The 25,888-nt window shown below is 37.4% G+C and overlaps 1 protein-coding gene across 1 annotated transcript in view; it reads left to right on the top strand.

Moving 5' to 3' along the window:
- The window catches only part of LOC127875119 (mis18-binding protein 1-like), a 49,473-nt gene extending 24,062 nt beyond the window's left edge, over positions 1–25,411 (top strand). Inside the window, exons 13-18 of the mRNA XM_052419946.1 lie at positions 2,625–3,538; positions 5,643–5,791; positions 11,710–11,855; positions 14,172–14,356; positions 16,269–16,362; positions 19,277–25,411. Coding sequence (XP_052275906.1) covers positions 2,625–3,538; positions 5,643–5,791; positions 11,710–11,855; positions 14,172–14,356; positions 16,269–16,362; positions 19,277–19,417 — 1,629 coding nt within the window. The 3' untranslated portion in view covers positions 19,418–25,411. The remainder of the gene's footprint in view (positions 1–2,624; positions 3,539–5,642; positions 5,792–11,709; positions 11,856–14,171; positions 14,357–16,268; positions 16,363–19,276) is intronic.
- Positions 25,412–25,888: the final 477 nt, after the last annotated feature.

Below are 25,888 nucleotides of genomic sequence, written 5' to 3'. Positions count from 1 at the left end.
GGATTGCAATTGAGAAACAAACGCACGATTGGTTCGGCATGTTGATTGCTAGACAAAGGAAGCCAATTTTGTCGGCGCGAAATTTGTCGCTTTATTGCTTCAGACAGCAAGCGGCTTTCCTTTGATGACGTCAAACTGTCAATTCACACAGACTGCACATTTTCAGAAGACTTTAACTGGCTCCTTGTTTACAATTCCAGTAAAAACACTTGCTAACATTAAACTTTGGATTAAATTATCAAAATAAAGCAAAAGCCAAGTTGACAAATATGATTGTATTAATTCGCGTCAGTTTAAAAAAGACGTGTTGCGTTGTAAATCAACGAGTTTTCACGACAACAACAACTTTAACAAACATTACCGCGACGACGCGGGGATCGATCTACCTCGATTTTTTTCATGGACGATGTCATAAGTCCAATAAGAGCAAACACAAACTTTGTGTATGAGTAGTTTATCTTATATAAGATTTATGCAACGGGCATCGCATTGCGTAATGGTGCGCATCGAATTACGGAAATGAAGCGCAGTTTTTCGTTTTAATGGGAGAAGAACGCATGTCATTTAATGGAGTGTTTAAAATTGCCTGATGTTACAAAAGGTGCTTTTATGTGACTCATTTCATTTGAAGATATAGATGTGTTTCATTGCATAATTAGATTTTTCGTCTCTGTGTTAAGGTTATAAAAGATATGATGTCTTTGTTCTGATGTTATTAGTATTAACTTATTTTTCCAATGATGTTTTTTTGTTGTTTTTTTTTCGACCGCCCGATGGACCATTTTCAAAATAATTTTTGTAAACCAATAAAAAAAAAAGTCGTGGCCCAAAGGTAAAAAAAAAAAAAAAAAAAAAAAAATTCAAAGCAGCGCAATAGGGGGCATTGTGTTTCTGACAAACACATCTCTTGTTTTTTTCAAACATGGTTAAAAAACACAAATATTTATTTTTATTATTTTATTTTTAAAATACCATCTGACCCAAGAATCCCCCCCCCCCACCAAAAAAAAATAAATATTTTTTTTTGCATTTTCAGAAGATAATGTAATAAATGACCACACCCCACACTATACACCCCTCTCCACTCCACCCCTCCCTCCTTTGTGATTGAAATTGAGATAGGTCCCTACACCTTTAAAAAGAAGAATAGATGAGTGGTCTTCATCCGCAAGGCGGTGCTCTTGTTAGTTCTGCTCTGGAATTTGGAAAGATATTGATCATTGATAAAATGCACTGTTCTGAGGGAAAATTGACTACTCTGCCATTGATCTCTTCTGAACTGTATAAAATAAGCTGTTTTGGCTGATTTAAACACCTTGATGCTTTCTTGAAAAGTTAACAGCTCTTGAAAAAGGTTGGAATTTTTAAATAATTAAACTCTAAATTATTTTTAACACCAGCATCAAGACATTTTGGCATTGTTTTCTAAATTCTTCTTATTATTTAGATTATTTTTATTTGGCATTTTCTAAATTAGAAAGACTATTCTATTTCAATAACTGTAGTAAATTTTTCTTATTTTTACATTTGATTCACTGAAGTTTCCTAATATCCATAAATATTGTTCTTTAGATTAAATTAGACCTATTTTGTAAACTAGATTTTTGAAGCACTTTCTAGACTAACAGTAACTTATATTTATATCAGTTTTTTTTTGACAGATTTTTAACTTCTTTTTACATTCATTAAGGTATTTGCTGTATGTTGTTCATTTTTGTAACGATACTTAAATTCTTTAGACTTGGCTTGTACCTGTTCTTAATTTTCTGTCATTGTTTTTCATTTTCCGAGTTCTTGGAATAAAAATTAGTTATTTTTTTTAAAGCTGCCTTGGTTTTCACTTATCAATAAATTCTTTGACTATGTTTAGGCGTCCCTGACTGAACGCCTTTAGTTAATTGAATTACAACCAGTCAGTATATTCATCCTGTCCGGAAATAAGAGTTTGTCAAATAATTATTTCCGCATTACATAAGTGCTTACAAAGTTACATAACTTGTAACCGTCCTGTGACCGGTTCATTTGCGTAAGCAAAGGAGACCGCACTACCACACCCGGATAGGACAGTTGAGTTCGATTATGGTTTGGATCGGTAAAAAAACATGGCTGCCAGGGGGGGGGGTCTTTTTCCTTATATTTATGTAGTAAAAAAGCTTGTGAACACTCTAGAAGTCACATGTTTTGCCTAATCATCATGAAATTTTGTCAAAACATTAGTTATGTGGATGTCTCAAACGAGTTTGAAAATGGTCGTGATCAGTGAAAAAACATGGCCGCCAGGGAGTGGGGCAGTTTTCTTTATATGTATATAGTGACAACATGTGAACAGTCTAGAAGACACATTTTTTTCCCAATCTTCATGAAATTTGGACATATCTTAGAAGAGTTAAAAAATGGTTAAGGTCTGTTAAAAAAACATGGCTGCCAAGGGGCCATTTGTTGTTCATTCTTCATGATACTTGGTTAGAACATTTGTTCCATTGAAATCTTGGGCTGCAAAGAACAGGTCATTTCTTTTTATCTCAGGTGAGCGACTTTGGGCCTTTCAGGCCCTCTTGTTGTTATGTTTACAATCATGGTCTATTGTGATATCTCACTGTATTCTCATTATTCCCTGCTTTTAGATTTCAAGCCATAAAGTGAAACCATTCTGGAATCCAAGGGAAAAAGGTAGAGATTATTCCTTAAACACAAGTCAATCCTCTGCTAACACCAGCACATCATCACAAGGCGATGAACCAACCACCCTCGATAACCAACCACCACAAAGCTCGAAATCGAAGGAGCAACAAAAGCTGTGTGAACAAAGCTCGTCTACTAGAGGTAGGAAGACTTGTGGCACTTTGGGAACTTCCAATCTCATGAAAGACACATTAAAACGACTACATGCTGGAAAAAGTAAAAAATCTGATCATGTCTCGAATGATACAAGAGGTGCTGTGAGAAAAGCGTCTGCCAGGGCTCAATTGTCAAATACAGGTATAACCATGGAAACTGAAGAGTCGTCAGAAAGTGAAGTTGAAGAGTTGAGGACAAGACGGTCAATGGGTAGACCAAGCAGAAAGTCTGTGATTGGCATAAATAAGGAACTTAAAGGTAGCGACAAGGCTGCTGTTGCAACACAGGAAAACATCATATCTTCTAGCACAGCTGAGCCAGAATTGGAAGATGACAAGGAAGAAGGGGAGGGTGTGCCAGTGAAGAAGTCAGCGAATGTTATTCAAACAACGCGGGCAAGGCGTGAAAGGAGCAGAGTGGGAAAAGTTGAGTTACAACAAAGTGTTTTAGATTCTACTGTGGATAAAGTGTGGGAGGACAATCCAAAGATGCTTCGGAGATCTTTAAGAGCTTGTAAAAGGACTCTAGCGATAATAGAAGAGGATGATTCCTTGTCCGAGGACAGTAAAAAAGTAGAATGGACAGGGAAGGCTGTGCAGAAAGGCAGGAATATAAAAAAGAGGTCAATGGAGAAGAACACATCGGAAGAGGCACAGGCTGCAGACCGCTGGACTAAAGAGGAAAAGGAGAGGCTACATGAGTAAGTGTTCATAATATGTGTAGCTAGTTCAATATTTAAAAAATGATATAAGTTTTTTGTTTTTTTCACTTACAGTGTCCTCTTACATGTTTGTTGTCAGTGCACAAAACTTGTTCTTATGTATTACTCTTTCACTGTTCTTGTTAATGCATTTGAGAATGTCTTGTATGACCGAGTTTAGGTTTCATAACCTCTGCTCATTTAGTTTATTTTGCTAAAGGGATTTGTAATTAAATTTGTAGTGACTTTTTACTCAATGTAACATGATGTAAAATGTATGATGTGAACACCTGAGCATGTGTGCAGATGGAAATATTTGTCAGGAGCATTACTTTGTCCAGCATAGATGTATTTCTAATTATAACTGGCACAAAAGTGATCTGCATGATGTGATGGAGTGTCACGCCCAATAACCAGGTCCTTAGATGAAAGGTTTAGGTCACAATTCTAGGTCAAATTTAGGAAATGTGTGCTTGAAACTTTGTCCGTTGCATAAATATGTCCATCATGAATTAATTTTCATATAACTGGCCATAAGCAGGGCTCTCGGAAACGCTTAGTCAAGCATTTTTGTACGCATAAATTTGACAAATGACGCTTATCGGAAAGCAAATGAGAGTCCCCGGATGTACCCTTTTGTATAACTGGGTATTTCAAGTCAATTCATTAACAATACCTGTAAAGCAACCTCATATTTAAATTCCAAGCCAACACAATTTATTTCCTCACATCTGTTTAAAATACAATTAATCCATCCAGTAAAATGTTAGGATAGTTCTCTTACATCTAATCCTCTATGGAACTAATGCAGTAATGGTGTATCTGACAGTTTGTGCATGCTTCCAGTAATGTAGTATTGATTAATGCCGTTTGAAATTGCCACTTGCTGATGTGTAACAAATTTACAGTGTTACATTTAACTAACTAGAAACTGGCCCCATCTGGGCATTCACATCAAAGACCTTTGATTTCTTCCAAGAGCATTCCTAGCTTGAATTTGTTTGAGGCATAGATTTTATTGATGTCATAGGTAACACAGTTGTGATTGTCAAAGACTGGTGTATTTAACTGGTTTTATTGTTGTTTCAAATGGAAATATGATAGCAAGGTAATTGTAATGTTTTGTTTTGAAAAAAGCAAATGTATAAAAGTGGGGTGTGTATGTAAATACATGTATATTAAGCACTTAAATGCACACTTGCCTTGAGAGAGTTGTTTATTTTGTTGTTGCTATTTTCTACATTTTTTTTTTAATTTAAGTCATAATACAGAGAATATAATGAGAGTGATTCCTAATGGACCTTTTGTAAAACAATTATAATATGTTATATTGTATTCATTCTTTATTTAAATGGATTTGGTGGAAAATTTGAAGACATGTGCAATATTCAATTGGACTCCTACTTTTCCCAAGTAAGGAGTCCAAGGACTCCTGTTTTAAAATCCTAGTGAGACCCCTGCATAAGAGATCTACATGATGAGATGAACTTTAGCAACAAGAACCACGTCCCTAGGTCTAAGTTAAAGATATGAATTCAAGGTCAACTGTCAAATTTATGAAAATATAACATTTTTCTGTGTGTGGAGAATAACTTTTTTCCAGCATGGATGGATTTTAAATAACTTTGCAAAAGTTATCAGAATGACAAGACAGATTGTAACACACAAACTAGGTTACTAGGGCAAAGGTCAACATACAAAATCAAGGTCAAAGCTTGGTTTGAAGCAAATTTAAGATTTTGAAATAACTTTCCATAATTAGTTACAAGCATACTTAGTTGTTTACTTTATAACCAAGTCACTTGTTGGAAGGTCAAGGTCACAATTTTAGGTCAAAGGTAAAATAATGGAAATCATTGGGACTTTCTTATATCTTGTCCTGAAATAAAATCCTGACAGATTTATGTTTGTGACAAAGGCATTGTTGTTTAATACTTTACTTTACAATAAAAAAAGTATATTGATAACATAATGATTGGAAAGTTCAGGTAGTCATACAGTCTTGAAGATATGTTAATAAAAATAACAAAAATAATGTATGGATTTCCTCTTAACAAAATGTCTCTTTAAGGAAAACTAACTGCTATATTTCTCTAACCACCAGTGCCTGCCAAGCTCACGATCCCGGTAACCCACTGTACTGGTTTAAAGTAGCTCAAGCCGTGGCTACCAAGTCTGTGGAGGAGTGCACCAAGATGTTTTTCCAGGATGGGCTGAAACCAAGATCGGAAAAGAAAAAACCTCCAACAAAAGGTTTTGTACAGTAATAATGATTTTAGCCTTGTTATGGGGAAATGGGGCGTTATGCATGTGCTTAAAGTGTTGTATCGGACAATCAATATTGACCAATGAAAGCGCGCGCTTTATGAGCGACAGCACTTGCAGGCAGGCAATACCTGTAGTTAAATCATGCAGACAACTTCAGACGTACATGTATTTAACACAGAAATTTTATCAAGTTAATCAGAAGAATGATGATGTCAACCGGCTGTAATCCTCATTGTGCATTTCATGCATTATACTATCAAAACATTTTTCGACTCGTAAAGAGTTTTAACAAATTATCGTTGAATTGATTACACAGCTTTCAATGTTTTGTTAAAATTTCAAATGAGCATAAATAAATTTGTAATCCCAAACCCACTACAGAATGTTGATGTTAACGTGATTGTTATCCAAACAGACTTCCGCATGTAAATGTTAACGCGAAGTAACGTTGACGCATTCTAGTTTCAAATAAACAATGCTAATTTATATCATGTTGATTCGTTGTCTCAATATAAAGGGCGCGAAAATTATGCAAGATGTGCAACGTCGTGTCATTTGCATGGAAAGCCTGGCTGTATTGATTGTTGTATAAACACGCACACATCACGTCAGGTGATTTACACATGTTACTGGGAGTATTTCATCAAATCTTTAAACAGCCAGTCATGCCGAAAATTGATTTTGTACTTAACACAAAATTGTGTTTATGAAATTCTAGAGCACTTTTATCGTCAGTATTTACAAGAGTTTGCTTTTTAGAATAGAATATACTGGATTATCGGGGTAATGAAAAGAAACTGGAAAAGTAGAAAGTATGCACTAATAGAGTAGGATTGATAAGGATGTTTTGGGTAAATGTTCGAGTCGGGATTATACTATCTATACAGTAAAAGGTTTGAACAATATTTTTTTAGCTCACCTGATTGCTCAGGTGAGCTTTGTGACCGGTCTTTGTCCGTCGTATGTCCGTCCGTTAACATTTGCTCGTAAACACTCTAGAGGCCACATTTCTTGTCCCACCTTCATGAAACTTGGTCAGAAGCTTTGTCCCAGTGAAATCTCGACCGAGATCGAAACTGGGTTATGCCGGGTCAAAAACAAGGTCACTAGGTCAAAAATAGAAAAACCTTGTAAACACTGTAGAAGTCACATTTCATGCCCAATCTTCATGTAACTTTGTCAAAATGTTTGCCTTAATGCTATCTTGGTTGCGTTCAAAAGTGGTTCCGATCCGTTGAAAAACATGGCCGCCAGTGGGCGGGGCAGTTTTCCTTATTTGGCTATAGAGAAACCTTGTAAACACTCTAGAAGTCACAATTTTTGCCCAATCATCATGAAAGTTGGTCAAAACATTGGTTCAATTGATGTCTTGGAAGAGTTTGAAAATGATCGAGATTGGTGAAAAAACATGGCTGCCAGTGGGCGGGGCATTTTTCTCTATATGTATATAGTGGCAGTTTTCCCTATTTGGCTATAGAGAAACCTTGTAAATACTCTAGAAGTCACAATTGTTGACCAATCATCATGAAAGTTGGTCAAAACATTGGTTTTATTGATATCTCGGACGAGTGTGAAAATGGTCAGGATCGGTGAAAAAACATGGCCGCCAGTGGGCGCGGCATTTTTCTCTATATGTATATAGGGAAAACATGTGAACACAAGTCACATTTTTGGCCCAATTTTCATGAAATTTGCTCGAAACATTTGTTTCCTTGATACGAGAGTTGAGTTAAAAAATGGTTCCAGTCAGTTGAATAACATGGCTACTTTCGAAGAAGAAGGGGTATATTGTTTTGCTCATGACGGACCGTCCGTCCACCAGATTGTTTCTGGATGATAACTCAAGAGCGCTTATGCCAAGGATCATGAAACTTCATAGGTACATTGATCATGACTCGCAGATGACCCCTATTGATTTTCAGGTCACTAGGTCAAAGGTCAAGGTCAAGGTCACGATGAACCGAAATAGTAAAATGGTTTCCGGATGATAACTCAAGAACGCTTATGCCTAGGATCATGAAACTTCATAGATACATTGATCATGACTCGCAGATGACCCCTATTGATTTTTAGGTCACTAGGTCAAAGGTCAAGGTCACGGTGACCCAAGGCAGTAAAATGGTTTCCGGATGATAACTCAAGAACGCTTATGGCTAGGATCATGAAACTTCATAGATACATTGATCATGGCTGGCAGATAACCCCTATTGATTTTCAGGTCACTAGGTCAAAGGTCAAGGTCACGATGACCCGAAAAAGTAAAATGGTTCCTGGATGATAACTCAAGAACGCTTAGGCAAAGGATCATGAAACTTCATAGGTACATTGATCATGACTGGCAGATGACCCCTGTTGATTTTCAGGTCACTAGGTCAAAGGTCAAGGTCACAGTGACTCGAAATAGTAAAATGGTTTCCGGATGATAACTCAAGAATGCTTAGGCCTAGGATCATGAAACTTCATAGGTACATTGATCATGACTGGCAGATGACCCCTATTGATTTTCAGGTCACTAGGTCAAAGGTCAAGGTCACAGTGACAAATAAAATATTCACACAATGGCTGCCACTACAACTGACAGCCCATATGGGGGGCATGCATGTTTTACAAACAGCCCTTGTTTGACCTTGTCATTGACCTTCTTTTGGACTAATTCAGAAGGTCAAAATTCTTGGTTAACCAAAACTTATGTGTTTTGTCTAACATTAACAATCCTTTCTACAAAAACTTGAGCTTTGATACTGATGAATACTGTCAGCAAAGTCACATCTCCTGACCTAATGTTGATCATGACATTATCCTTAAGCGTCATTTAGACGTTGACTAATTGAAAATGTATTATACTTGGTTAACACAATTTTAGCCAATTTTTTTTTTTTGCATTTTTATAATAAATACAGAGGAAGTGTGGAAAGAGGCATTGATTGATAAAAATCCATGCTGTTTAATTTTCAAACACATTGGTGTTACACTGACAGAGGAGGTCAGAGTGATGAGTCTGACAGCCAATGTGAGAACATTAGGAAAAGAATATTTAATGCATGTGCGTAAAATGTCTTAGACTAGCCTGTGTAGTCCGCTGAGGCTAATCAGGCACGACACTTTCTGTTTTACAGTAATTTTTCATTTAAAGGAATTGTTTTTAGCTCACCTGTCACGAAGTGACATGGTTAGCTTATGTGACCGTGTGATGTCCGGCGTCTGTATGTGCGTGCGTGTGTGTGTGCGTGCGTCCGTCAACAATTTGTTTGTGTAGACAGTAGAGGTCACAGTTTCATCCAATCTTCATGAAATTTGGTCAGAATGTTTATCTTGATGAAATCTGGGTTGGGATTTTATTTGGGTCATATGGGGTCAAAAACTAGGTCACTAGGTCAAAAACTAGGTCACATAATAGGTCAAATAATAGAAAAACCTTGTGTAGACAATAGATGTCGCAGTTTTCATCCAATTTTTAGCTCACCTGAGCACAACGTGCTCATGGTGAGCTTTTGTGATCGCTTTTTGTCCGTTGTGCGTTGTGCGGCGTCAACATTTGCCTTGTTAACTCTCTAGAGGCCATATTTATTGTCCAATCTTCATGAAATTTGGTCAGAAGATTGGTTTAAATGATATCTTGGATGAGTTCGTAAATGGTTTTGTTTGCATGAAAAACATGGCTGCCAAGGGGCGGGGCTTTTTTCCTTAAATGGCTTTATATGGCTATAGTAAAATCTTGTTAACACTCTAGAGGCCACATTTATTGTCTGATCTTCATAAAACTTGGTTAGAAGATTCATCCCAATAATATCTTGGATGAGTTCGAAAATGATGCCTGTTGGTTGAAAAACATGGCCGTCAGGGGTGGGGCATTTTTCTTTATATTGCTATAGTAAAACCTTGTTAATACTCAAGAGGCCACATTTATTTCCAATCTTTATGAAACTTGCTCAGAAGATTTGTCCCACTGATATCTTGGATGAGTTCAAAAATGGTAACCTTTGCTTGAAAAACATGGCCGCCAACGGGCGGGGCATTATATGGCTATAGTTAAATCTTGTAAACACTCTAGAGGCCACATTTATTGTCTAATTTTCATTAAACTTTGTCAGAAGATTCATCCCAATAATATCTTGGACGTGTTCGAAAATGATGCCGGTTGGTTTAAAAACATGGCCGCCAGGGGGCGGGGCATTTTTCCTTATATGGCTATATATAGTAAAACCTTGTTAACACTCTAGAGGCAACATTTATTGTCCAATCTTGATGAAATATGGTCAGAAGATTTGTCTTAATGATATCTTGGATGAGTTCGAAAATGGTTACGTTTGCTTGAAAAACATGGCCGCCAAGGTGCGGAGCATTTTTCCTTATATGGCTATATAAGGCTTTAGTAAAACCTTGTTAACACTCTAGAGGCCACATTTATAGTCCGATCTTCATGAAATTTGTCAGAAGATTCATCCCAATAATATCTTGGACGAGTTCAAAAATGATGCCGGTTGGTTTGAAAAACATGGCCACCACGGGGGCGGGGCTATTTTCCTTATATGGCTATAAAAAAACCTTGTCAACACTCTAGAGGTCACATTTATTTTCCGATCATCATGAAACTTGGGCAGAAGATTTGTCCCAATGATATATTGGATGAGTTCTAAAATGGTTTTGGTTGCTTTAAAAACATGGCCAGCAGGGATGGGGCATTTTTCCTTATATGGCTTAATATGGCTATAGTAAAACCTTGTTAACACTCTTTAGGCCACATTTATTGTCCAATCTTCATGAAATTTGGTCAGAAGATTGTTCTCAATGATATCTTGGATGAGTTCGAAAATAATTGTTTGCTTGAAAAAATTGCTTCCAAGGGGCGGGGCATTTTTCCTGATATGGCTATAGTAAAATCTTGTTAACACTGTAGAGGCCACATTTACTGTCAGATCTTCATGAAACTTGGTCAGAAGATTCATCCCGATAATATCTTGGAAGAGTTAAAAAATGATGCCTGTTGGTTGAAAAACATGGCTGCCAAGAGGGCGGGGCATTTTTCCTTATATGACTTTAGTAAATCCTTGTTAAAACTCTAGAGGCCACATTTATTTTTCGATCTTCGTGAAACTTGGTCAGAAGATTTGTCCCAATAATATTTTGTTATCTCAGGTGAGCAACTTTGGGCCTTTCAGACCCTCTTGTTATGAAATTTGGTCAGAATGTTTATTTTGATGAAATCTGGGTTGGGAGTATATTTGGGTCATCTGGGGTCTAAAACTAGGTCACTAGGTTGAAACTAGGTCAAATAATAGAAAAACCTTGTGTAGACAGTAGAGGTCACAGTTTTCAGCCAATCTTAATGAAATTTGGTCAGAATTTTTATCTTGATGAAATCAGGGTTGGGATTGTATTTGGGTCATCTGGGGTCAAAAACTAGGTCACTTGGTCAAAAACTAGGTTAAATAATAGAAAAACCTTGTGTAGACAGTAGAGGTCACAGTTTTCATCCAATCTTTATGAAATTTGACCAGAATGTTATCTTGATAAAATCTGGGTTGGGATTGTATTTGGGTCATCTGGGGTCAAAAAACTAGGTCACTAGGTCAAATAATAGAAAACCTTGTGTAGACAATAGAGGTCGCAGTTTTCATCCAATCTTTATGAAATTTGGTCAGAATGTTTATCTTGATGAAATCTGGGTTGGGATTGTATTTGGGTCATCTGAGGTCAAAAACTAGGTCACTTGGTCAATAATAGAAAACCGTCAACAATTTGTTTGTGTGGACAGTAGAGGTCACAGTTTTCATCCAATCTTTATGAAATTTGGTCAGAATGTTTATCTTGATGAAATCTGGGTTGGGAGTGTATTTGGTTAGTCAGGTGAGCGATTCAGGGCCATCATGGACCTCTTGTTTAATATTGGTGCTGCATGTAAGAGAAGGCTCGGGGAACTAGTCTGACTGCAAATGTGGGGACACTGAAGAGGAAGCAGCAACTTAAGGATCTCATCCAGCAGAGCAATGAAAACTATGAGGACGATATCTTCGAGTCCACACCCCTCAAGGCCATCAAAAAGAGAAAGGTCAGTGCAATATTGTACTTAATAAACATAGAAGAGCCATGCTCTATGAATACATACTTTTATCAGAGCCTATGTGTTTTATGTATAATCTACCAGGCAGTCAATAAAAGATATCAGAACGATACATACGGAATATTGCGCTAGTCAATTGTTCCAAGAGTTTGTATCACTCGAGTGGCTTGTGTGATGACATATCTTACGAGAGGCGGAGCCTCGAGTGTGATGCGAAATAGCACAAGCCACAAGAGTGATGCAAACTCTTGGAACAATTGACTAGCGTAATATTCCTTTCATTATATACAATAACTAACGAAAACAGTTAACAATTGTATTTTTTACTTTAAACAAAACTGACAAAACAATGACTAAAAGTTTGGTACGCCATAGTTTATTTAAGACGCGTATGAATACAGTTTATGTAAATTAACGTGTAAACATTCGAACCGGGAAAACACAGGTTTCCGAAACGCTTACCTGAATGCCATCGTTAATCCAATGTTTATAACAATTAAGTTGACAACTTTAAATTTTAATCCGATGTGTATAACAAAACGTTGAAAACGATATGTACTTCCACTTCTACCTTCCATGTCTTTATCGAAACTTAGTTTAAACCACACTATTGCATTGTATTCCTTTCGAAATATACATTTATACATGATAAACACACATTCCAAAATACGTTTTGAATTCATTCTATGTTTTTAACAAATAGTTTACTGTTAAAAAACACCACGTCCGACATGTCCTTAAATTCCAGAGAGTTTAGATAAAACCATTGTGTTTCGTCACAGAAATGATGTCACACGATGTACTAAGTAATATATTTTGTAATATAAAATATTTTTATTTTCGGTGCGCGTAATGTGACGTCATTAAATGGGTCGAAGTAGTCCGGCTAGTATGGTAATACGGAATTGGAAACAGCGAGTAGCGTAATACGGGATTTTTTATTTCAATGATTGATACAACCTGTATTTTGTAAAAAGCATTAAAACATGTATATAATAAAGGCTTTTATGCATGTGCCTTAAGGGTCATAACAGATAAGCCTGTTCAGGAGTGCACAGTCTAAGCAATGAAAACACTTTAGGCTTAGACTGAATTCTTATTTACAAGAGATTTTCTTTAAATGAAAAATTCCATAAAAGCGGAAGTTTCGTTCCTGATTAGTCTATGTGGACTACACAGGCTAATCTGGGACAACACTTCCCTCACATGCAGTAAACCCTGTTTTTCCAGAGCACTGTTTCCTTTTCATCCCCATTTACCCAAATATTCTTTATTTGTTCTATAATCATGGTGTCACAGTATTTCATGCTGTGTGTATGAGAAATGCCAGTTACCAAAGAACAAGAACTTTTTATGCCCCCGTTAGGAGGGCATATAGTGATCAAACTGTCCGTCTTTCCGTCACACTTTGCGTGTAGGTTTCGAAAAAATGCTCATAACTTCTATGTCCCTTGAGATGTAACCTTTATATTTGGTACGCATGTGTAAATGGACAAGGCCTTTCCATACGCACAAAAAATTTGACCCGTGTGACCTTGACGTTGAACTTAGGGTCTGCGTTTAGGTTTCATAAATCTGTGTTTAGGTTTCGAAAAATGCTGTTGACTTCTATGTCCCATGAAATATAACCTTCATATTTGGTATGCATGTGTATATAGACAAGGCCTTTCCATACGCACACAAATTTTGAACCCTGTGACCTTGATGTTGAACTTGGGGTCCGCGTTTAGGTTTCAAATCTGCGTTTAGGTTTCGAAAAAAGCTCATTACTTCTATGTCCCTTGAGATATAGCCTTCATATTTGGTATGCATGTGTATATGGACAAGGCCTTTCCATACGCACAAAAATTTTGACCCCCTTGACCTTGAACTTAGGGTCCGTGTATAGGTTTCGAAATCTGCGTTTAGGTTTCGAAAAAAGCTCATAACTTCTATCAAGCGTTTATAGGGGGCATAAGTCATCCTATGTTGACAGCTCTTGTTTTTTCAGCATTTGAGTCGCTCTAGGAAAATCTGGCTAAAAGCATGTGCCTAAAGTGTCATCCCAGATTAAATGTTTAGTCTGCACAGGCTAATCATTCAGGACACTTTTGCCTTAACTTTTTTAAACAGAGACATCCCTTAAACAAGAATTCCAAAATAAGTGGAAAATGTTTTCCCTAATTAGCCTGTGCAGGATCCTACATCACTTAATGCACATGCAGTAAGTTCGGTTTTTCCCAGATCAATACTCATTTGGTATTTATTGATATCCCTTTAACACGATCGAAAAGCGTAAAATATGCTATATTTGTTTGCGCACAGTTACCTATTCTGGGTATGGATGATGACGGGGACAACCTGTATGAGGAACATGCCAGGAAGCAGGGCAAGGCACGCTTTGAGACGCCCAAGGGTGGCGATGTTGGCGTGTCGTACATCAAACCTCGACTAGCCTCTGCAAGGAAGACTCCTGCGTCTCGTGTTGAGACTGACATGTTGGATCAAAAGTGAGCAGGACTAGTTCAGACGAGAATTTTCATGTGTTAGTTGTTGAGGAAAACCAAATCCTCATACTGTTGTGTAACTTTGAAAACATGATATTGAATTTACCTTTGATCTTGATTTTTACATACAAACATTAAAGACAGTTGAAGTTTGCTGGCTGAATTTGTATGGACAATGACTAAGAACAATAGCAGAATACATGTTTCTTGAAGGTAATAAGATATTTTCTTAAAGTTGATTTTATTGTAGATTTTAGTTGTTTTAATTCAGTAATTATTTTAATAACAGCATGTTTGATGATTCACTTCTGTAATGTGCAAACAAATATTGTTCAACTTCATTACTTTCTTTGTTTGGTTGTCATCTTTAATAAGTTGCTTTATTACTTTACAATTTAGAGAGGCAATACACTGTAATGCTAGTTATATATGACATGATTTAATACAATTAACAGGGAAGGAGAAATTGTGCTCTTTTCAGAAACATGGCTGAGAAATTGTGACTACTTGCACAAATATTGGAGAGTTGGCCTTCGCAAAATTAAATACACACTTAATCGGGCTTCATCTTTTAAGGCATGTGTCATATTAATTTGTCAAATGTTTTCTGGCCAGAGACATGGGTTTTGCACAGGCTGTTATTGATATATGGCTTCTGAGTTACAACAGTCCACCTCAGCTTCTGTGGTACTGTGAAACCATTATTATTCGTCAGACATTTATTTTCGTCTTTTTCGTCCTTCGACCGATGGACGAATTCAAGATCCTAACGAACAATCATGTCCCATATTTGAAACAAATGAGACTTAATTACCGAAGGCATAAGGCATTTAAATCCAGCGTAATCCACGCATATACACAGGGCTCGAAATTAACACTCGCACACTTGCAAAATGCGAGAAAAAAAGATTGCAAGGTAAGTTATAAGCCACTAGAATTTTTTGCAAGTAAAGAAATAGTGAAAAAAAAACAAGTTATATTGCTAAATGCGTTCGACGGCGTGAATGCTAAACGGTAGGTCAATTTTTTGTACGTCCGAATACCCATATGCGGAAGCGCGCACCTTGTTTGTAGACTGGTATACGTATAGTACTGATACCCGGATAATATTGATACAAAGAACATGAACAGTCGACTATTCGCACTCAAGTTAAATCCGGTTTTGACACAAAGGGGTGTACATTATACAGTGTACTGACAACTGACATTTCCTGTAAAACGCGAATGCAATAAGGCTGTATCGAATGCGTCGACTTCGTTTAGGTATAATAGTGTTGATTAGCGCTAATTGTTAACAACTTTATTACCCATTGTGTGTATTGTGTTTTTCAGGGGTGTTGCAGATTATACAGCCAACACGCGGCGAATCCGGATTAAAGACAATACTATTAAACGCAATTAAAATATGACGATGTGTGATCAACACCTAACTGAAATATATTCTGTGCTTTTATTACAAATTAATAAAGAACATATTGATTTGTGTTTGGTTGTCCGTGATTGTAATGGAAAAAGACTAATTGGCAATTGGCTTCGTTGTTTGGAACACTCGTTAACGGTTATTCAGTCCCACTTATCCGCTAATCATAAAAAAGAACGTGTCAATGACATAAAATAATAAGGGACAGTTGCTATCACCTGAAATAACAGACTTGTTAATTGGCATATGCCAAACAAGGCCCACCTCCTGCAAGTGACTACCAAGTGTCACCCCTCTTTCCCCAGCACGATTTTTTCGCAACCGCGTATTACAAACATTACAAACAAATCGGACGCTTTTTTTTTCAAAACCAGAAATGGACGAATTTAAGTGCTGACGAAATAGTCATTTTTTAAAAAAGGACGAAATTTCGTGCTGATGAAAATAAATGGTTTCACAGTATATCATGTTATAAAACTGTTAATATGTTTTCAGGCGAGATGTTGATGGTTATGTACACCGGATCATGAAGCGTAGACTGATGAACAAGAAGTCAAAACATAAGCAGGGAACACCAAAACCACCAAAGGTCAGTGAGAGAAAGCATTGTCAGGGAGGGGTGGCCTTAAGGTCAGTGAGAAGGTTCTCAAGGTCGGTGAGAGGCGGTCTTAAAGCCAATGAGAGAAATTATCAAGGTCAGTAAATATTAGGGATGGCAAAATTATTCGAATAATGGAATATTCGATTGAATGGTCAGCATTCGAATAATAAAAATGATATTCGCATATTCGCATTTTTTTCCAAACGTAATTTCACCAATATTTAACGACCTGCGAACCGCTTACTAAAAAGCAACCGAAATCACTTGGGAGTAACATGTTTGACGTGACGTTCTTCGTGTCAAACTGATAAAGCGGCCCGTATCAGTGTTGATTGCGCAATGCAATATACACGCTCTAAGAAAGCCCCCGACTGTTGTTTGTCAATGGGGTGCCAATTAACGATTTCAATTGATTGGCGAATAATAATTAAGTTTTGTGATCACAGTATGTACAGCCATTAAAATGTGTGATTTACTCAAATGGCGCAATGCAATATACTTACTATTAGAAAGGGCCCGAACTGTTGTTTGTCAATGAGGTACCAATTAGAGCTTCAATTTACTTGCGAATAATAATTTAGTTTTTGTGATCACAGTTTGAACAGACATTTAAATATGTGAATTACTCAAAAGTAACAGATGATATAAATTAAACAATCATCAAGGAATCATAAATCAAATCTGAAAATGCCAACAGCCCCTTCTGCAGTATGGAATACTTTACACGGTCTGTGGATAAGAAGACCGCAACGTGTAATGTGTGTAAACTTAGTTTACATATGCGCGGTCTGCTACAAATCTGTGGAAGCATTAAAAAATAATTGTCTATGACACGATGTTTTTCATTCTATTTGTGATCGATCACTGATCGGTCATAGTATTAGTCGACAGCGATACAATTATTCCATAGCAACGTTAATAAACAGCCTCGTATTTAGCAAACGGATATAACTTACAAACCAAGGAAATTAACACATAACTAGGTAAAATCAATCCAGCCGTTTAATGCGAATATTCGAATATTCGATTGAATGAATTTGCGAACATTCGAATACCGATATTGGTATTCGATGCCATCCCTAGTAAATATGGACCTCAAGGTTATTGCAAGGGGGTTTAAAGGTCAGTGAGAGGGGCCACATAGTCAGTTAGAGAAAGTCTCAAGGTCAGAGAGGGGTCTCAAAGTCAGTGAAAGGGGTCCTCAAGGTCAGTGACAGGGATCTCAAGGTCAGTTAGAGAGAGTCTCAAAGTCAGTGAGAGGGAGCCTCGAGGTCAGTGAGAGGGAGCCTCAAGGTCATTTAGAGGGTCATCAAGGTCAGAAAGGGGCCTTTAGTTTATCGAGTGGGGTCTCAATGTCAGTGAGATGGTCTCAAGGTCAGTGAGAGGTAGTCTCAAGGTCAGTGAGAGGGAGCCTCAAGGTCAGTGAGAGGGGGTCTGAAAGTCAGTGAGAGGGTCCGGAAGTTCAGAGAGGGAGTCTCGAGGTCAGTGAGAGGGGTCTCAAAGTCAGTGAGAGAGAGTCTCAAGGTCAGTGAGAGGAAGTCTCAAGGTCAGTGAGAGGGAGCCTCGAGATCAGTAAGAGGGTCCAAAAGTTCAGAACTTGAGTCTCAAGGTCAGTGAGAGCCGTCTCAAAGTCAGTGAGGGAGAGTCTCAAGGTCAGTGAGAAAGAGTCTCAAGGTCAGTTAGAGGTAGTCTCAAGGTCAGTGAGAAAGAGTCTCAAGGTCAGTGAGAGGGGGTCTGAAAGTCAGTGAGAGGGTCTGGAAGTTCAGAGAGGGAGTCTCAAGGTCAGTGAGAGGCGTCACAAAGTCAGTGAGAGAGAGTCTCAAGGTCAGTGAGAGGGAGCCTCAAGGTCAGTGAGAGGGAGCCTCAAGGTCAGTGGGAGGGGATCTAAAAGTCAGTGAGAGGGTCCGGAAGTTCAGAGAGGGAGTCTCAAGGTCAGTGAGAGGTAGTCTCAAGGTCAATGAGAGGTAGTCTCAAGGTCAGTGAGAGAGAGTCTCAAGGTCAGTGAGAGGGAGCCTCAAGGTCAGTGAGAGAGGGTCGGAAAGTCAGTGAGAGGGTCCAGAAGTTCAGAGAGGGAGCATCAAGGTCAGTGAGAGGGAGTCTGAAAGTCAGTGAGAGGGTCCGTAAGTTCAGAGAGGGAGCCTCAAGGTCAGTGAGAGGGGATCTCAAGGTCAGTGAGAGGGGTCTTAAAGTCAGTGAGAGTGTCATCAGGGTCAGAAAGGGGCCTTTAGTTCATTGAATGGGGTCTCAAGGTCATTGAGAGGGGCTCAATGTCAGTGAGAGAGTCTCAAGGTCTGTGAGAGAGGTCTGAATTTTCGTAAGATGAGTCTCAAGGTCAGTGAGAGTTGTCCTCAAGGTCAGTGAGAGAGAGTCTCAAGGTCAGTGAGAGAGGGCTCAAGGTCAGTGAGAGGGAGCCTCAAGGTCAGTGAGAGGGAGCCTCAAGGTCAGTGAGAGAAAGTCACAAGGTATGTGAGAGGGGTCACAAGGTCAGTGAAAGCGGGTTTCAAAGTCATTCATTGAGAGGGGTCTCAAAGGCAATGAGAGGGCGTTTTAAGGTCAGTTATAAGGGACCTTAATGTCAGTGAGACGGGTCTCAAGGTCAGTGAGAGCGGGCCATTAGGTCAGAGAGGGGTCTCAAGCTCTGTGAGAGGAGGCATCAAGGTCAGTGAGAGGTAGTCTCAAGGTCAGTGAGAGGGGGCCTCAAGGTTAGTTAGAGGGGGTCTCAGATGTCATTCTTATACCTGTATATAATCATACAAAAGACTCAAAATGTCTATAAAAAAATAACTAGCATGTTAACGTTGTCATCAGAAATATCACAAAAGGACACGAATTCTTTGGACATCTCTGATACTCCAATACTAATTTCTATCTGCCTATGCAAGCATGTTTGTTTTCTTTTCAGAAGGTGGTCAGTGAGGAGGCGATACAACAGAAGCTGTTCCACAAGTTCCTGACTGAGCGTAAGGATGACAAGGAGAACTATGTGGATCCAGACCAGGAGGAGGACTACTACTGGGACGAACAGCTGGAGACCTCACAGTAGTAGAGTGTAACCTGCCAGCTGATGAATTCACAGAAGTAGAGTGTAACCTGCCAGCTGATGAATTCACAGAAGTAGAATGTAACCTGCCAGCTGATTAATTCACTGTTGTAGAGTGTAACCTGCCAGCTTGAGACTTCACAGAAGTAGAGTGTAAAATTTCACCTGGAGAATTCACAGAAATAACCTGCCAGCTAGAGAATTCACAGAAGTAGAGTGAAACCTGCCAGCTGGATAATTCACAGTAGTAGAATGTAACCTGCAAGTACTAGGAGAAACAGCTGGAAAATTCACAGAAGTACAATGTAATCTGCCAGCTGTAGAATTCACAGTACATGTAGTAGACTGTAACTTAACTGCTAGAGAATTATAGTAAGAATATAACCTGCAAGTATTCTTATGAACAGCTTGGTAATTAATATAAGTACAATGTAACTTGCAAGTACTGGGGTAAACAGCTAGAGTATCCACAATAGTAGAATTTTACCTTCCAGCACTGGGATGAAGAGCTGGATAATTCATAGTAGTAGAATGTAACCTACCAGTACTGGGAGAAACAGCTGAAGAATGCATTGTAGTAGAATGTAACCTTCAAGTACTGGGATGAACAGCTGTAGAACTCGCAGTATTACAAGGTATCCTGCCAGTGCTAGGATGAACAGTTGGTGAATTTCTAACAGTGCAATATAACCTGCATTTAGGATGTACAGCTGGTAAATTCACATCTGTAGAATGTAACCTGCAATTGAAATGATGCACAGCTAGTCAATTATTTAAAGTAAAATATAACCTGCCATTACTGGGACGAACAGCTTGTCAATTCATAATAGTAGAATGTAACCTACCAGTACTGGTATGAACTCACTTAAGTAATATGTAAACTGCCACTAGTGGGATAAACAGTTTGAGAATTCACAGTGGTAGAATTGACAGCGTAGGATGTGCCTTATACACCTAACTTGATCCCTTGTGTTTGAGTTTGACAGATCAATTAAAATGACTTAGCTTAATTTAAGTGTTCATCTTACAGCAAATAAAAACCAAAGCTTCAATATAAATATTGTAATTGCTAAATATCATAAGTTAAGAATCCTTTTTTGTAGATGTGGAGCCTGATTATAATTGTTGATAGTGAAACTACCAGTATATTGCAACTGAACAACTTTTATGTATGCACACCGGTGAGGCAGTTATATGTACATGACAGTCTGTGCTTAATTGCTGTTCACTCACACGATGACTCTATTTATACTTGTATGTGCTATATATGCATGTGAACAATGATACAGACAATGTTGAATGCACACACAATGTCTTCTTTTGTGGCAGCGTTTCAGAAATTATGGCATAATGATTTAAAATTGAACACTTTCAGTGTCTGATAACAATTGCTATCTTGGTGTAACTAACAAATCAGGGCTAATTATTTTAACATTATGATTTGTCAATGGTACACCCAACTTTCTCTTGATTGTGAAATGTTCCGTTGAACAGAGATCTGTTTTAAAGTGCTTCATGAAGTATTATTAGCTCTCATTGCATGATTCAAGCCACTGTTGATTATCAATTTGTATCTATATTTATTGTTTACTAACTGAGTTATATGCATTTATACTCATTTGGAGGTTTTTGTATTGTTTTCATTGTACTTGATCATTCAGATATTCAATCCTGATAATTCTGTTTTTACGGCAGTACATTGATTTGAAATACTGTAAGTGTGTGTACAGATAAGATGTATTCACTTATTGTAAGTCCCCTACCAGTTTCACCGGAGGGGACTTATGGTTTGCACTCCGTCTGTCTGTCTGTAACTCTGTTATTCGGACTCAGTCCGTCAGTCAGTCAGTCTGTCAGTCACACTTTTCTGGATCCTGCAATAACTTGAAAAGTTCTTAATATTTTTTCATAAAACTTGAAACATGGATAGATGGCAATATGGACATTATGCACGTCATTTCATTTTGTTCATACATCAAAAATTCTGGTTGCTATGCAACAAATAGACTAGAAATACTGCTAAAAATTGTGGTTTTCTGGATCCTGCGATAACTTTTAAAGTTCTTCATATTTTTTCACGAAACTTGAAACATGGATAGATGGCAATATAGACATTATGCACATCATTTCATTTTGTTCCTATGTCAAAAACTCTGGTTGCAGTGGCAACAAAAAAAAAATGACAATGGTGGATTTTCTGACAACGGTTGAGCCGATAGGGGACATATATTGATTCAATTTGCTTGGCAATAGTCTTGTTGAATGTTTATTGTCTTTTACTGCACAACACATTAATTGAAGATGTGTCAGGTACTGGCAACACATTATTATTCCCCTGCCAAACCTGGAGGGATATTTAAATGGCGTTGTCTGTCCGTCAGTCTGTTCATCAGTCTGTTTGTTAGTCTGTAACAAACTTTTCAAGGCTATATCTCAGAAACTGTATAAAATATCATCACGAAACTTCATGGGCGCATAGATATCAATGAGAAGAAGTGCAAGAACCACCCCCTTCTTTTTCGTAAATAAGAGTTATTGCCATTTTTTTTTTTGTAGGATGTAACTTTTCAGGGCTATATCTCAGATACTAAGTACCATACAAGGTCATAACATGAAACTTCATGGGTGTATTAATATCTATTAGAAGTGCCATATTTAATAACCATAACCCTACACTTTCTTAAATAAGAGTTATTGCTCTTTGTTGTTTTTGTATGATGACACTTTTCAGGGCTTTATCTTAGATACGCTACAAGTTTTCAACATGAAACTTCATAGATGTATAAATATCAATGAGGAGAATTGCAATGTATAAAAAAATTACCCTACACTTAATTATGTATTTTGGATTATACTGTATATCAAGGGATTTCCACCTTTCCATAAACACAATTTATTTGGTGGGGGATATCAATGCAACGAATTTGCTATTGCTTGTTTGATGCAAATCCTTTAATTATGTTAATGTGTTGACTTTTTTTAGTCTGACTATGCCCCAAATAGTCCTAGCTATATTACACACCCAAATGTGTGTGGGGATGGGGAGGTGTTGGGGGGGGGGGGGTCTGTGTAATCCTCTTTTTGAGGATTACATGCAACAGCTCCATATCCCTGTTCCTACTACAGGTTTTCAATTGAAACTTCACACATGTGTTCAGAGCTATTGTTTGAGTCAGTGACCAAGTTCCATATATCTAACCTGCAATTTAGCAGAATTATGCCCCTTTTTGTAGGAAGAAAATTTTGGTAAACATTTTGGTGCAACTACTCCATATCTCTATTATTTAGTACAGATATTGAAATAAAATGTTACATTTGTATATTTAGCATCTTGAACATTTACTGGCCAAGACCTATAAATTTACGAGCCATTACGCATGCGTGTGCCCCTTTTCAAAAATCAGGTTAAGGTTTGTGTGCAAGTAGAAATTCAGGATTAAGTTTCAATGCAACAAGTACATATCTCTGTGTCTGATATTCAACTGAAACTTCACAGATGGCTTCTGGATCATCATGCGAGTTCACAGAACAAGGCCCATAACTCTTACCTGCAATTAAGCAGAATTATGCCCCTTATTGTTCTTCAGGCTAATTCTGGAAATTCCTATCTCTTACTCTTGCCGACATACATTACTGTTGCATTTTTGGCTGGTGTTGTCAAGGTCAAATATACTGTTGCTGTAAATTTATCAAAAGTTTGCACTCAATCGTTTCAGATAGGATTGAATTATTGGGTTCACATTGTTTGCGTAGGTAGGTTATAAAATGACATAGCAAGGGATAAGATTAGTTGCCCTTACTGCAATGAGAGATTTGTTTGTAGGTAGCTTTCACGGAGACCTAGGGTTGGATTGCATTTCAGCCAGTAAGGTCAAGGTCATTGTTTCTATAAAAAAGGTTCCCACTCATTTCCTTAAATCTGGATGGCAGAATTGTGCTGTAATAGTGTGTATAGGTAGCTTAGTGCCCACCTTGCTCTCAAGGATAATCAAATTAAAATGAATTAATTGGTTAAAAATCTTTTTTCCTGGCATTGTCACATTTTTTGTTGTAATTTAAAAATTTAAACTTTAAGTTTACATATATTAAATAACTGCCACAAATATTAAATGTAAAAAAAACATGTATTTGTTAATAATACATCAGTTCACTGACAGAAATTGTAGATTATACTATCAAAGTGGGAGAATAGACGAGCGCACTGTTTTGGTCTATCTCTTGTATATTTTGCTGTCATCTTTTTTTCCATACTTCATTGCTTTTTATGTTTGTTTACCTTTTCACTATCTTTATTTTAATTGGTATTGTCTTAAATCTTTTTTGTTATATAGTCTTTTATTTTAACAGTTGATTGCCGTTTGCTTATGTACTGTGGTTGTGATTGAATATATCAGAAAGATTCTGATTGACTTTTAAATCACAAGGGCCTGTATATGTTTTGTTATGCTCCCCCAAAATTTATTTTGGGAGAAGCATATAGTCGCCGCTTCGTCTGTCTGTCCGTCCGTGCACAATTTTTGTCTAGGCTTTTTCTCAGCAACTAATGACCGGAATTCAATGAAACTTTATGGGAAGCTTCACTACTTAGAGGAGATTTGCATATTATCAGCGGTTTCTGGTCGGATGATTTTTCACAGAGTTATGGCCCTTTGAAATTTTCCATTAACTGTACATATAGTGCAATTCTTGTCCGGGCTATTTCTCAGCAACTAATGACCGGAATTCAATTAAACTTTATGAGAAGCTTCACTACCAAGAGGAGATGTGCATATTATCAGCGGGTTCTGGTCGGATTTTTTTTTACAGAGTTATGGCCCTTTGAAATTTTCCATTAACTGTACATATAGTGCAATTCTTGTCCGGGCTATTTCTCAGCAACTAATGACCGGAATTCAATGAAACTTTATGGGAAGCTTCACTACCAAGAGGAAATGAGCATATGATCAGCGGGTTCTGATCGGATTATTTTTCACAGAGTTATGGCCCTTTGAAATTTTCCATTAACTGTACATATAGTGCAATTCTTGTCCGGGCTATTTCTCAGCAACTAATGACCGGAATTCAATGAAACTTTATGGGAAGCTTCACTACCAAGAGGAGATGTGCATATTATCAGCGGGTTCTGGTCGGATTATTTTTTCACAGAGTTATGGCCCTTTGAAATTTTCCATTAACTGTACATATAGTGCAATTCTTGTCCGGTCTATTTCTCAGCAACTTATGACCGGAATTCAATGAAACTTTATGGGAAGCTTCACTACCAATAGGAGATGTGCATATTATCAGCGGGTTCTGGTCGGATGATTTTTCACAGAGTTATGGCCCTTTGAAATTTTCCATTAACTTTACATATAGTGCAATTCTTGTCCGGGCTATTTCTCAGCAACTAATGACCGGAATTCAATGAAACTTTATGGGAAGCTTCACTACCAAGAGGAGATGTGCATATTATTAGCGGGTTTTTGGTCGGATGATTTTTCACAGAGTTATGGCCCTTTGAAAATTTAAATTTTCTATAAAAAAAGTATTGTTCCCCAACTACTGTGCCCTCAAGACGTTTCCTTTTATCTGAATATATAGTGCAATATTGTGACAAAAAACCTTTGGGGAGCATCACCCGTCTCCGACGGTTTCTTGTTTAAATAGCTTATGTACAAAACACATATTTACCTTGTTTTTTTTCATAAAATAAACTTCATAATTAATTGTATTTTGCTTTTCTTGTAACAAAGGCTTGTGTACATTCAATATAATATGGATAAAATAATTTGTTGTGTAATTTTTATTCTCTTTGGGGATTTGGTAATTAAAGTTGTATTACTGACTTCTGTCTAAATGCCTACCTAGTTTATTGACTATTTGTTATTGTAAAGTATAATTTATGTGATGCAAAATCTTTTATTTCATAATTAATGTTTTGCTTTTGCTGCCTCATTTCTTGTTTATTCTGCATTAAGCATGTGCCTTATCTCCATTAAACAACTGTTGTTGCGTTGATGCATTGTTTTGTGGTCTATAAATTTTGTTCAAATCAAGCCCCTGTTGTTGACATTGGCCTGCTCTGGGGGTTATTGATTCTCCTTATATGTATATAGTGAAAGTTTGGAAAATCTCCTCCGAAAATACCCAGAAGCTTTGTATTTTTCATTTAATATCAGACACAAATTGAAAGTGGAGTCCATTTTAAATCATCACAAGTCTTGAGAGTGATCTATGTTTAGTATAAACCGGTAGTATTGTATTTATGGAAATAAAACATTCGACTTTGAAAAAATCTTGATGCATGTGCATTTCAATCTTTAATTGATGGTTGTTTTATAGTAATGGGGGGGGGGGGCGGACAGTAAGGTATCGTGTCATAGGGTACCAAACGTGACAGAAGCAATTGTAATGACTGACTTCATTTAAATATAAAATTATATCGAACAATGGTAAAAATAATAATGCTTAAAATAGTATTTTACTTATGTGACA

This window comes from Dreissena polymorpha, chromosome 3 (genome assembly GCF_020536995.1).
Source record: "Dreissena polymorpha isolate Duluth1 chromosome 3, UMN_Dpol_1.0, whole genome shotgun sequence".
In the NCBI taxonomy this organism is placed as follows: domain Eukaryota; kingdom Metazoa; phylum Mollusca; class Bivalvia; order Myida; family Dreissenidae; genus Dreissena; species Dreissena polymorpha.
This window is presented reverse-complemented; position numbering and strand designations above follow the sequence as displayed.